Genomic DNA, 14,245 nt, shown 5'->3' with positions numbered 1-14,245 from the left:
AAGTATTAGTAGATTTGGTTTTCCGTTCTATACAGACGTTCGTTCATGATGCTCCACTGGATGGCAGCTTTTTGGAAACTGACAACGGAATGCTGATGGGGATATCTAAAGTGCTAAAAATTCTGAAAAATCGCTGTGACGTCACTAAAGTTACCACTAATAAGGTAAATGAAGTTTCTTTAATCACATGCACATATACCACACTGATGTGCATGCCTAGATAAAAAGTTGCAGCTTCTAAAGGCCCTATTACTAAAAAGCGATTATTGGCCGTATTAGTGGTTGGTGGTTCGTATGGGTGTAATAGCTCCTGTTAAAAGGTAACAATCAGCCGATATGCTTGATGTCGGCTGATTTGTGTCTTTTAACATGTGGAAAGATTTTTTAACAATAACAATGGTCTGCTGGCCATCGCTCTGTGTAATAGGTCGAGGAATTACACAGAAGACATTCTGGCTACCAGCTGGAACGTTTCCTCCCTGGCCTTCTGGTACCTGACCCTGTAGCTGCAAGCTGAGCTCCGAAAAGGGTCAGGGATGGAAGGAGAGGGCTGGAGATTAAAGCATTTTTCTACATTCTAGAAACTTATATGGATAGATTAAAGGTACCATGTGTCTTCTCGACCGAACAGCTATCTAACATTGTCAGTAGTTTGCAACATGAATTGCAGCTAACAGATTCACTTTAAACTGGCCATACACATTAGATAAGTGTTAGTCAAACCGGCCAATTGTATCAGAACAGCCATGTTTGTATTTGTTAAATTGCTTCTTCAATCCATTTAGCCCAGAACTGCTAGAAGTTACTATTGTTTTAAAACTCCCTGATTCCTTTTGTTACAGACAAGATGCGGCTCTTGCACTAGAGGAATCTCTTGTCCACGGGACACAGTTCGTCAGGTAAGCACCTGACAGCTCTGCTAAAAATGCACAACCAAGTAATGTTATACATCAACATGTTCACCATTACTTTGTGAATACCATATGCATCAGTAACTAAGATTCTTGAGCTCTGACAGGTACAAGTAACTGCTGTTCCTTTTCTGCATAGGAACCACAAGGTATTGGTTTTGGGTCCTGTCTGTATAAAAGAAAAAATACTATGTTACCTGGTTGCAGATTTAACTGCATTTCCACATCAGTTGTGAGTACCGTATGTGATCTGTCATTCCCTGACAATGTACATGTAGGCATTGTGTCATTTTATGTGGTACCAATCAGATGGGTGCCACTGATCTCTGATATCATTATTGCAAAAAATGTGTGAAAAATCATTTCCATGTATCCCATTATCCATTTGCACTATGCATTATCCACTCTGCAGCACTAATATCTAAATGGGGCAAATGGGCGAGCTGGGTGAGATCCCATATATTCTTGAGCTCTGATTCTAAAGCTGTATTTCCCTGTCCCAGGAGCTTCAGTGTTGTGAAGGTTATTATGGACACCAGTGTCTAGCGTGCCCAGGTGGTGTGAACAATGTCTGTTTCAACAATGGAAGATGTGAAGATGGGATTGCTGGAAGTGGAGAATGTACATGCAAGGAAGGTTTTCATGGAACTGCTTGTGAAACCTGCGAACCCGGAAGATATGGCAGCGACTGCAAAACAGGTGATTTTTGCTGGTATAATCTAAATATTGGTGACAATATATGGTACTGATGATGTAGTGTTACAGCACTGTATTGTGCCATGATACTGAACCACACACAATTTACCATGATGGATTTAAAGTGAATCTGTCAGTTCCAATTCATGTTCCAAAGGGCTGACACTTTTAAAATAGCTGTTGGGTCAAGGAGACGCATGGTACCTTTCATATATCAGTCTGAGCCTCCAGAATGTAGAAAAATGTTTTTACTCTTAGGCTCTTGGTTCCCAAGCACGTAAAGTGCTGAGGGCTGTAATTAGAGATGAGCGAATCTCGAGCATGCTCGAGTCGATCCAAACCCGAACTTTCGGCATTTGATTAGCGCTGGCTGCTGAAGTTGGATAAAGCCCTAAGGCTATGTGGGAAACATGGATATAGTCATTGGCTGTATCCATGTTTTCCAGACAACCTTAGAGCTTTATCCAAGTTCAGCAGTCACCGCTAATCAAATGCCGACTTGGACCCCCTCCCAATCGGCATTAATTGTTAAATGGGTGGTTCATAGCCTATCTGTAGGACAGGCCATCAATCACTGATTGGCAAGGTGCTGGTACAAGTTTCCCCTGCCAATCAGATCTTTGGCAACCTGGATTATTTAGTGAATAGGCCTGGAATCCCATTTATTATATAGTGGGCACCTGAGAACTGCTGCTCGGCTCCCATTGAACATAATGAATTAATATGACACCTACACCATTTTTTTTGTAATTCCCAACAGGCACTTCTCAGCTATGCTGTCAAGGATGGTACATAAGACTTCACCTTCACGAGACTTCACAAGTCTCTTGGACTTTGCATGAAGCTGCAGGGGCACCTGCTCGGCCAACACTCTAGATATGCAAGGGGACACTGGAGCATAGCATAATTTTGATTGATACCACATTAAATGGTTCAAAGTACTGTAACTGTTCTAATGGACACTATTGTTAAGATGTGCCTTTACTGCTGCTTTAGTTTAACGCAATTGACCCCGATTGATAGCCATTTCTTAATCGTAGAGATGAGTGAACCAGTTCAACTGAATCCAGGTAAATCACACATAAGCAGGGACTCCTTTCAAAAACACTGAGCCACAAGGCATACAATGTATGTTTTTCAGTTTAGCATGCATGGCCACCGGGGAGTAAACAGTGATGTTATATGCATGGCATGTACAATCACAGCATTTATTCGGTTGAGAGCTCTGTGCATACAGTGTATGCCTTGCTGCTTAGTATAAAGGAGCAGGGACTGGTGTCTTTTGACAGATAACCCTGCTCCTGTCCGAATCTGAATTGACCATCGAATACAAATCAAATACTTACAGATCCTTTACTCAAATTTAAGCTCCCCTGCGACTAACTGATCGTCACAGATCTTGTTGCTGATATCGTCTTATCAAATAAAAGGATGGATTTAAAAAGGCCCACTCATCCCTCCATAGGCCAAAGGGTTTGTTCAAAGATAATAAAAGATGTGTGTGTATATATATATATATATATATATATATATATACATATATATATATATATATATATATATATATATATATATATATATAATTGTGTCCAGGACTGAAGAACTGTCCATTAAAAAATATAAAACCACCAGTAAATTTAAAGGGCCACCTAAACTTTTCAGCATAAGCTGTTGTGTTGTTTTTTTTACATATACAAATGGCAGTATAAGTAATTAGTGTTTTGTTTTTTTTTTTTTTTTTTTTTTAAATTGTAATTTTTATTGAAAGTTTTATATTTTACACAATACAGAAATGAACAATTAGAGGGTGAATGACAATTATATGATGGTCATATAAATATAAACATTGCATAAACCCTATTAAATCCAAAGTAGTTAACATTTGAACGGTGTAGAAAGACATGGTGTATACACTCCTCCAGTGTAATAGTGGGGAAAAACAAACACTTTGGGGGACACGACAAGACAGGAAACACAAGGAAGGGGTTTGTGGTGAGAGTATTTGGACTACGTAGACTGTCCTGCCCCCAAGGGTTTATCACGGTCCGACTCTTTTTCTGCCCAGTATATATCCCAAAGGCTCCAAACCTTATTTAGATGTTCAAGCTTATTGTTAATCATTGCCGTTAACTGTTCCATATTTCTAACGTCTAAGATCCGAGCATACAGATCGTTTCTTGTAGGCACCGCTGTTTTCCTCCAGAACCGAGCTACTAAGCATCTAGCTGCCGTAAGAATATGTAACAGTAATTTCATTGTTTTAGGTCCCAACTTCATGGACGATACATTAAATAGATAGAAGACAGGGTCTAGGGGGATCTCTAGGCCGCTCAGGTCTTTAATCAGGTCTCGCACCATCTCCCAGTAGGAGATTATTAAAGGGCATGTCCAATAAATATGTTGCAGGGTACCCACTCCTCTATCACATCTCCAGCATGTTTTGGGTAGTGCCGGGTTTAGTGTATGTAGGAATTCGGGTGTGTGGTACCAAAAAAGCATCAATTTGTATTGGTTTCCTTTGTACATCGTGCATATAGACGTCTTAGCAGCTCTGTCCCATATTACTCGCCAGACAGTTTGAGGTAACTGTTTTCCAAAGAGCGCTTCCCAGCGTGACATGTAGGGGTATCTAATGTCGCCGTCAGGGGGAGGGCTCTTCAATATACGGTATATGTCTGAGATAAGACCTTTAGTGGAAACCCCTGCTTTACATAGCCTCTCAAAATCTGTGGGAAGAGAAACCGTAGTTGTGGAAAACAACGTGGTCACAAAATGCTTGATCTGAAGGTATTGATACTGTGCTGTAGGAGATAGCGCATGATCAGAGACTAAGGTGGGGAAAGGAAGGAGAGTCCTATCTTTAGGGTTGACAATGTCAGCGAATCTAAATAGGTTGCTGGCCTGCCAAACCTTAGTCATAGCTCCAGTTAGACTGTCCGGCAAACCTGGGTGGAACAGAAAGGAGGTCATGGGAGAATATTTAGAGGCTAGGGGAAACTTTTTAATACACATGTTCCATATTCTCCTAGTGTGAGTGATAGGACCCAGAACCGGCCCTTGGAGAGGTGTGTTTGGAGTGGCCCATAGGAGGGAATTGGGGTGTATTGGGGCTATCCATAGCTTTTCAATCATCATCCACTTCGTGTAGGCCAAAGGTGATGCCCAAGCTGGGATATGACGCAGATGAGCCGCCCAGTAATAGCAGGCCAAGTCTGGTAATGCAAGTCCTCCCAAACATTTAGGGGCTTGTAGAATATTTTTTGCAACTCTATGCCGCCTATGTGCCCACACGAAGCGCAGGATGGAGGCTTGAACAGTTTTCAATACACTCATAGGGACGGGGACAGGGAGGGTCTCGAAGTAGTAGAGGATCTTGGGTAGTATAGTCATTTTGACCACTGCTATTCGACCAAGTAGTGAAATGGGTAATGCATTCCACTTCTCCAGTAGGGACCGGATATCAGCAAACAATTTGGGAAAATTATGTGTATATAAAGAGGAATATGAATTTGTGATTTGAACCCCCAGGTATTTGAGAGAGGTGTCTTTCCAATTATACTTAAAATTCATTCTGAGCGTGGACAGTAACGGGTCGGGGATATTAATAGGGAGGGCTTCCGTCTTGGATGCGTTTACTTTATACCCGGAGAGACGACTAAAGGTAGCCAGCAGTGTGTGAAGGTTAGGGAGGGAGATGTGTGGCTGAGTTAAAGTGAGTAGCACGTCGTCTGCAAAAAGGGACAATTTATATTCTTTTCCTCGTATTTGGATCCCATGGATGTTTGGGTGACGGCGTATGGCAGAAGCCAGGGGTTCAATGCACATCACAAAAATCAACGGCGACAGCGGGCACCCCTGGCGTGTGCCATTATGGATGTCGATCACACCAGACATAGCATGTGGGAACTTGATAGAGGCTGTTGGTGAGGAATATAGGCCTCCAACTGCCCGGAGAAAGGCCCCCTGTAATCCGAAGGTTTCCAGTACTCTCAGCATAAAAGGCCAGCCCAGGCGGTCAAAGGCCTTCTCCGCGTCAAGACCCAACAACAATGCAGAGCCTTGCTCTTTATTTATTGCGTCTATCAGGTTCACCACTCTTCGAGTGTTGTCTCCCACCTGTCGACATGCAACAAAACCAACTTGGTCTTTATCTATTGAGGTAGCCATCTCGACAGGCGGGAAGCAAGGATCTTAGTGTACAGCTTGAGATCCGTATTCAAGAGAGTGATGGGGCGGTAGCTCCCACAGTCAGCCGGATCCTTTCCGGGTTTGGGGATTAAAGATATATAGGCGTGTGTGAGTGAAGTGGGGAGTGGGACACCTGACAAAAATACATTAAACATAGCTAGTAAGTGGGGATTTAGTATAGGGGCGAAGGTGCGGTAATACAAGTAGGTGAAACCATCTGGCCCCGGTGACTTGCCTGCGGGTAGGTTTTTCAGTACTTCCCCTAGCTCCTCCGCCGTTACATCTGCATTTAGTTCCTCATGGGCCTCTAAAGGTAGTTTTGGTAATTGGCAATCAGTAAGAAAAGAGTCAAAGAGATTTGTACGTTCGGTATGGTCCTCAGGCAGTGGTGAAGGCAAATAGTATAAACCTGCAAAATATTTCCAAAATTTCTCAGCTATGGCTGAGGGGTCATGAAATAGAGTGCCATCAGTGTCTCGTTGTTTGTTTGTTTTTTATAGATTGTGACTGTATCCATGGAAAGTGTAATGATGGACTGCACGGAGATGGATTCTGCCAGTGTGATAAAGGCTGGACTGGTTACACCTGTGACATAGGTAGGTATATCACCAGGTCGTCTCTACACTTCAAAGGGTTTGGTAACCTAGCTGTGTATGTTAGGTCACTAAATAAATAGAAACTAAATAAATAGAAAGTGCATCTATTAATAGCATAAGTGTAAAAGGAGCTCTACAACAAAGAGGTAATCTCATTCCAGTGTACTGTGGGATCATCACCAGAATACAGGGTGCTGTATCATCAGATCACGCCTACTATTGCCCAAAGCTGTTCTAAAATTAGGATTATATTAGTGGTTGAGGTTTATGTAATTATGTGTTTTAAACATTTTTCACACCCCTTCAAGTCTGAAAATGTGACGGATTTATCAGGCAGCATTGTGTTTTTGTTAATGCATACAAATTTTGGAATGGGCAAGAATGTATATGTTAAAAAGGAACAGATCCTGTTCCATCAGTGGGCATTTTAGCCTAAATCTTTATTAAAGGGGTCAGCAACTTTATAGTAACATTGCTCAGTGTACAGTATTAGTAATTCTAATCACTGTATATACTGACAGCAGCTCCCTGTGTGCCTCATAGGGCTCATTCACACTATCCCGCTGCCCAGCCGCAGAGATGACGGGAGAGCATGATTTACGGGAGATCTGTGCCACGATCCGCACTAGGACATGTCCTATTTTTTCGCGGTGCGGGTCACGGCACATATCATGTAAATGGCTACTTCAATGGGCCCTAAAAGTGTCCATGGTTGCGGATCCGCGACTACGGACAATTTCACAGGACATGTAAATTAGACCATAGAGCTAAAATCAGACTCCCCTCCTCCAGGCTGTGTTGACCTGCTTTTTACTATAAAGTGGCCAACCGCTTTAACGTTCACATTAAACATAGGGGGACATGTATCACTTGTAACAAAATCTCTGGCCCATATAAAAATTATCATTAGACGCACAGGCCTTGACAAGTCTTGTGCTATATTTGCATTTTCTTTTTTGGCTAACAGCTTGGCTTAAAAAAACAGCGCCAGAGTCTGACTGCACAACAAATTGTACATGATAAGCCGGTCTAAAAAGGTAGCTTACATAAACCACGCCCCCCTCGGAGCAAGATTCTCAAAAATAGCGCAAACTGCTTCATAAATGTCTCTTTTATGTCTCTGTCGCTTTTATGTTGTTAGGCCCCGTTCCCACTGAGCAAAGGTAGCGGAATTCCGCGACGGAATTGTCCGCCGCGGAATGCCGTTAGCCTCCCGCTCATAATGGGAGTCTATGGAAGCGTGCGCTCCTGCTCTGTACGCGCTGAAGAATGAACATGTTCATTCTTCAGCGCGGACAGGGCAGGAGCGCGCGCCTCCCATAGACTCCCATTATGAGCGGGAGGCTAACGGTATTCCGCGGCGGACAATTCCGTCTCGGAATACCGCTACCTTTGCTCAGTGGGAACGGGGCCTTACTGCTTGTACATTACTTGAAACATATGCTAAAATAAATATTTGCTTTTTAGATATCAAAACAGATTTGTGCAATGGCAGCTGCAGCAAATATGCCAAGTAAGCAGAAGATTTCATGAAAGCCTTTACATGCATGAGTGTTGGTACTGAAGGGTGGGCGGTGGTGGTGGTGGTATAAGCAGGGCAAGGAGAGAAGAGTGAGCAGCTTGGGGAACTCCACAGATAATACCAACCTGACATTTTGGTTTTTAGCCATGTATTCCCAAACAAAGTGAAGTCACCGAAAATCTAGTAGTAGCAGCAGCAGCAGCAGCAGCAGCAGCAGCAGCAGCAGCAGCAGTAGTAGTTGCTAGCATTCTCTCTATACATAGTGGAGAATAATAATTCTTTCATTATGCATGCCATATTTGTCAGTGGTGCAGCCCTAGCCTTTAGTCCATGTCATGTTGGTGCACCTCTGTTTATAGACCTTATGTTTTTTTTCCCACCAGCTGCATTACAAACGGTACAAACTCAACTGCGAGATGCTCTTGTCTTCCCGGCTTTGCAGGGAATGGGACACATTGCACAGGTATGATCATAGCTCATTATTATGGTCTATATAACTGTGTACAACTCCAATCGTATCAAATATATGCTGTCTGAACAAACCATACACATCCAATCATATAGACTCCCCAGAGTCATCAAAGTATTATCCTGCACTGTATTTACAGTATATGTATCATACTAGGAAAGTATCAAAGCCAGATAGGAAAATCCTGCAAGGGATAATTTACTATCCAGTTCTCATACCAGCCTGATTCTTCATTTGACATATCAGATGCCAAGAATAATCAATAGGATCTGTTCAGGCATCAGCCTTCCTCTACTGTTTTACTACCATGCCAGACGGATACTAAGTAAATTTGTACATTTTCTTATGATTTCAGAAATAGATCCCTGTAGCACGAACAATGGAGGATGCTCCAAATATGCAAAGTGTGAAAGAGCTCCCTTGGGACAACCACGTTGTACTTGTTTTGATGGCTACAGTGGAGATGGGGTCATCTGTACTGGTGAGTGTAAATAGTTGTTTTCTTCTTGGTAACAATAGTAATGTTCCCACTTACATAGGATACACTTAAGTTGTATTCCAGGAAAAAAAACTCAAAAAAATAAATAAATCTATACTTACCTTCCCTGCTTCCCTCCACCACTGCTGTCACAGAGCTTTGTCCCTATGTTCAAGGTAGGCATGTCCAATAAGCAGCATCAGCAGTGCCCCGCCTCAAACACTAATTGGCTCAAAAGGCACATGTACATGGCAGCACCCAACACTCTTTCAGGGCAAATCGTCATGAAAAAATAAACCCATCACAAACTGCTTTTATGGCTCAATAGCTTGGTAAGCATTGAAACTATTCATACCTTTTACTATAGTTGTCCAATGCTACAATCACCTAAAGTATGCTAATACATACTGGCGGCATATTGGGTAAGTGTAAAAAATTAATCTGCACTAGTACATATCTGTTAAACTGAACACTAAACAGTATATCTGAGCCCAGGGGCATAACTAAAAAAGGTTGGGCCCCATAGCAAACTTTGCATTGGGCCCCCCTCCTCTCCTCCATCCCACCGTAGGTAATCCCCCTGTTTGTTAGCCCTCTGCCCAGTAAATTACATAGCATATATTAGGCATCTCCCCTGGTATCCCCTCCAGGAGATAGTGCCCCTCGTGTTATACATCACCCCTGGTGTCCCCCGGGGTAGTCATCTCACCCCATATCCTCCCGTACATAGTGTCTCCCAAAATAGAAATCTTTCCTATGAATATCTGCTGTTTTACAGGCATAAGCACTGTAGCCTGGAGGACATTGAACACATTTATATTGACATTGGAATTATTTATTAAAAGGTCACTGTCGTTTGGGAAAACTTTTGACATGTCATAGGGACGCGTCAAAAGTTTTCATCGGTAAGTGTTTGAGTGTACAGACCCGTCCTGATTGGGAGAATGAGCGGGGAGAGGACCGCACTGCAGCGCATCCTCCCCCCTCTCTGTGTAAGAAAAAAAGAATTGGGCTCCATAGACTTACATTATGAGCCAGACTCTTATTTCTAACACAGAGTGGGACGAGTACATGCTGCAGTGCGGTATCCTCCCTGCTCGTTCTTTCGATCTCGGTCAGTGTCTCTAAAACAGGTCAAAAGTTTTCCCAAAACAACAGGTACACTTTTAAGATTTTTTGGTGTAGTAAGCAATTTTTCATTTTGAATTAGAAATTGATGCATGTCTGGAAAATAATGGCGGCTGTCATCGCAATGCAGAATGCACTAAAACGGGGCCAAACAAGGTAAGCTTCCATTAATTACTACAAAACAACCCTCCGTGTTGCAGAATTATTGATTATTCTGGTGGGAGTATTTTCTATACAGACTGGGGCTGGGTTCACACTATGTATATTTGAGGCTGTATTTGGTCCTCATGTCAGGTCCTCATAGCAACCAAAACCAGGAGTAGATTGAAAACACAGAAAGGATCCGTTCACACAATGTTGAAATTGAGTGGATGGCCGCCATATAACAGTAAATAACGGCCATTATTTCAATACCACAGCCGTTGTTTTAAAATAACAGCAAATATTTGCCATTAAATGGCGGCCATCCACTCAATTACAACATTATGTGAACAGAGCCTTTCTGTGTTTTCAATCCACTCCTGGTTTTGGTTGCTATACAGCCTCACAAATACAGCCTCAAATATACATAGTGTGAACCCAGCCTTTGGCTGCGTTCACACTACGTATATTTTCGTCAGTATATGTATATTTCAGTCAGTATATTTCAGTCAGTATTGCAACCAAAACCAGGAGTGGATTAAAAACACAGAAAGGATCTGTTCACACAATGTTGAAATTGAGTGGATGGCCGCCATTTAATGGCAAATATTTGCTGTTATTTTAGAACAACGGCTGTTATATTGAAATAATGGCGGTTATTTACTGTTATATGGCGGCCATCCACTCAATTTCAGCATTGTGTGAACATAGCCTTTCTGTGTTTTTAATCCACTCCTGGTTTTGGTTGCAATACTGACTGAAATATACGTAGTGTGAACACAGCCTTATATTGTTCTGGAGTGAACTTTTTTTGTATTTGTAACTTTATAACTAAATAATAATTATGATGAATAAAAATGTTATACCAGAAAAATAAAATGGTTTTAAAAATCAACTGGTGCCAAAAACCTGCACAGATTTGTAAACTTCTTGTATTAAAGTTCAAGTTTTCCAGTACTTATCAGCTGTTTTATGCCCTGCAGGAAGTGGTGTGTTCCTTTCAGTCTGACACAGTGTTCTCTGCTGCCACTTCTGTCCATGTCAGGAACTGTCCAGAGCTGTAGCAAATCTCCATAGAAAACCTCTGCTGCTCTAGACAGTTCCAGACGCAGACACATGTGGCAGCAGAGAGCACTGTGTCATACCGTATATAATACATTATGTCATTTTGTCTTCCTTTTAGTTCTTACTAACACTTTGATTTCTTTACAGGTTGCCTGCAATTGCCTAAAAGGGTATGAAGGAAATGGTTCAGCTTTATGTTTACCTATCGACAATTGCAAAGAGGTTTGGTAGTCACTTATACATATTTAATGTGTAAAACAACTGTAAATTACATGGCAATTAACACCTCTTCCTCTCTCCTACTAAGCCCTGTCCCTTCTTCCTTTGTTCACTCTTGCTATGACTGTTACTAGAGAAATTATGAACGTGGCAACAGAGTGCAGGGAGGGAAGACAACTTGTGGTCAAGAGTTTAAAGCTGTTTTCGTAGGGTAAATGAAGTGATTTATAGAAATGTGGAGGGGAGTTGTTTGACACTACCACAACCACTTAAAGGGGTGTTCCACCCAAACATAACCATTGCTGCCCATGGTGAGACTTACAATTCATTCCATACTTCTTATTATCTATTCAGTCTCCTACCCCAAGTTCTGAGCTGCTGCTTATTGCTGAAAACACAAAAATGAACTTTTTTCTCTGTCCCCCTTCCTCTCCCCTCTCTTCTGAGACAGCTAAACAATTCCCTGGCTGATTTTTTTGCAACATTGTAGCTGCTTTGTAATGCTGGGAGGGTTAGTCTGAGGTCAAGTTGCTGATGAACTCACTTTGATTATTCCTCCATTGCAAAGAAGCTACGTTACAGATTAAGCCAGTCAGGGACTTGTTTACACCACCCGTTTCGAAAGGGAGGGGGGAGGAGGGGGAGACAGAAAAGCTCACACACAGATTTTTGTGTCTTCAGCAGAAAGCAGCAGCTCAAAACTGGAAGGAGACTGAATAGATAGAATAGAAACAATTATAGAAGTAACTGTTAGTCTCACCATGAGCAGAAACATCTGAAAAGTTATGTTTGAGCAGAATAGTCCTTTAAAGCATACCTGTCATTATAAAAAAAACTTTTCACACGTCACAGATATTTCATCAGTCTGGGTCTGAGTGGTCAGACCATGACCTATCAGGAACACCAGTGGGGAGAAGTCCTGGACGGGCCAGTAATGTATGTCTATGGTGCCCTAACACACACAACTCAGAGCCAGGAGAAAATGCGATGAGTGACGACTTCTACTGCTCGTTCTACTGAACATGTGACACGGTCGCAACACTTAGATCCTGATCAAATCTCTGTGACATTTCAAAAGTTTTTTTTTATATATATATATATTGACAGGTACTTCTTAACTTTATTGGCAAAAATCAATAGTACAAGCGATTTTAAGAAACTTTGTAAATATGTTTATTAGCCAAAAAATGCATTTTTTATCATGAAAAAGCTGTTTGAAGCTCTCCCCCCTGTCTTCATGGTTTTCTATGGAGAGGGGAGGGAGATGAGGCACCAAAAACGGACAACAAAGAGTTAATTCACAGCTACATTACCGGGATATCTCCTCTGAAGTCAGCACTGACCTCTCTGACCTCTGAATACTGGCTTTCACACAGCTCCCACCGAGTAATCCTTTGTTCTCTGCTCGCTGCTGGCGACTAATCTCCCTCCTCCCCACCCCCTCTCCATGGAACAGACAGAGCTTGACTGATGTAAAAAAATGACATTGACACTTCAAGTAGACTATTTTATACATTTAACCATTTGTTTTATTTTTACCACCCAATATCCTCTGTACCAGGCAGCCATCTTATTCACATTGTGCATGTTATTTATCTTATGTTACAGAATAACGGAGGATGTAGTCCTTTTGCAACGTGCTTTCCTTCTATTCCAAGAAATTTCTGCCTCTGTAAATTTGGATTCCGTGGGGATGGTATCACCTGCACAGGAAAGATTACACAGGTCCTCTACCTCTATTTATCTTCATAGTGATTCTTGGTGGACAGTTCTCACTGTGCATTCTTACTTACCTTTTTCTGCATTTTTTCAAGGATATGCCATACATTTCTGATAATTAGGGGCTGACGCTGAGAACCCAAGTATGTGGGTGCTGGCCAAGCATGTACAGTCACTCTTTCTATAGCAGATGGGATATGCACAAATAGCCAATTTCACAGTTATGGACAATTGTGTGACTCAACCAGATAAACAGAAAGAAATCTCTTGCTTATATACATTTATATAAAATGATATTAAAGGGAATCTGTTAGCAGTTTTAAGCCATCGCAGCATGAAGGGGAGTCACATGATGTATGCCGACAAGGAAATGCAGAAAATCTGCAGTATTTTTTCATCAAAGTCCTCAGCAGAGTTTGCACACGGAATTGTATGAATTTTAATGGATATTTGTTGTAGATTTTCTGTTGTGGGTTTTTTGCATGAACATTGAAGCGACTGTACCATCAGTACATTCGCTTTAAGTGGTACACATGGATATTCCCAGGTACTGGCCAATTCTGAACAACTGGAGGCGGCCGGTCCACCCCTAGTGGGAGGAGACCCCCGCTCCTCTATGACGTGGCTCCATTACATTCAATGGAGCCGCATCATAGAGGAGCGAGGCTTTCCTTCCACTGGGGGCGGGCTGGCCCGCCTCCAGTGCTTTAGCCCTGGCTGGTACCCGGGAATAGAATGGCGCCGTACCAGGCCGTGGTTCAAAAAAAGGACAGTGGCACCAACTTTCCCATGCTGGCATCATTCTATCCATGTGAAACACCTAAAGCAAATGTACTGATGCTACATTCACTATAAACAATAAAATAAACTCAGTGGGCCACATGTATCATCCGGCGAACGGATGATTTTTGGCGGAAAGTGCCGATTTGCGTATTATTTTATACGCAAATGGCCGATTTGCGAATAAAATATTCGCAAATCGGCACTTTCCGCCGAGTACGCCAGGGGGCGGAAAGTAGGCGGGAAGTGGGCGGAACGGAGGGTGCGGACTCAGAGTCCGCGCGATTTATCATCCGTTCCGCCCAAATGTACGCCGAAAACCTACTCCAGTCC

At 42.3% G+C, this 14,245-nt stretch overlaps 1 protein-coding gene across 1 annotated transcript in view; it reads left to right on the top strand.

Moving 5' to 3' along the window:
• The window catches only part of STAB1 (stabilin 1), a 113,452-nt gene that overhangs the window by 65,315 nt on the left and 33,892 nt on the right, over positions 1–14,245 (top strand). The window contains exons 35-45 of the mRNA XM_069967134.1: positions 36–164; positions 843–899; positions 1,051–1,143; positions 1,415–1,610; positions 6,296–6,391; positions 7,859–7,904; positions 8,297–8,376; positions 8,738–8,863; positions 10,071–10,144; positions 11,342–11,416; positions 13,022–13,138. Coding sequence (XP_069823235.1) covers positions 36–164; positions 843–899; positions 1,051–1,143; positions 1,415–1,610; positions 6,296–6,391; positions 7,859–7,904; positions 8,297–8,376; positions 8,738–8,863; positions 10,071–10,144; positions 11,342–11,416; positions 13,022–13,138 — 1,089 coding nt within the window. The remainder of the gene's footprint in view (positions 1–35; positions 165–842; positions 900–1,050; positions 1,144–1,414; positions 1,611–6,295; positions 6,392–7,858; positions 7,905–8,296; positions 8,377–8,737; positions 8,864–10,070; positions 10,145–11,341; positions 11,417–13,021; positions 13,139–14,245) is intronic.

This window comes from Dendropsophus ebraccatus, chromosome 4 (genome assembly GCF_027789765.1).
Source record: "Dendropsophus ebraccatus isolate aDenEbr1 chromosome 4, aDenEbr1.pat, whole genome shotgun sequence".
NCBI classification, from domain to species: Eukaryota; Metazoa; Chordata; class Amphibia; order Anura; family Hylidae; genus Dendropsophus; species Dendropsophus ebraccatus.
Note: the sequence above shows the minus strand (reverse complement) of the source record. Positions and strands in the feature narration are given on the sequence as shown.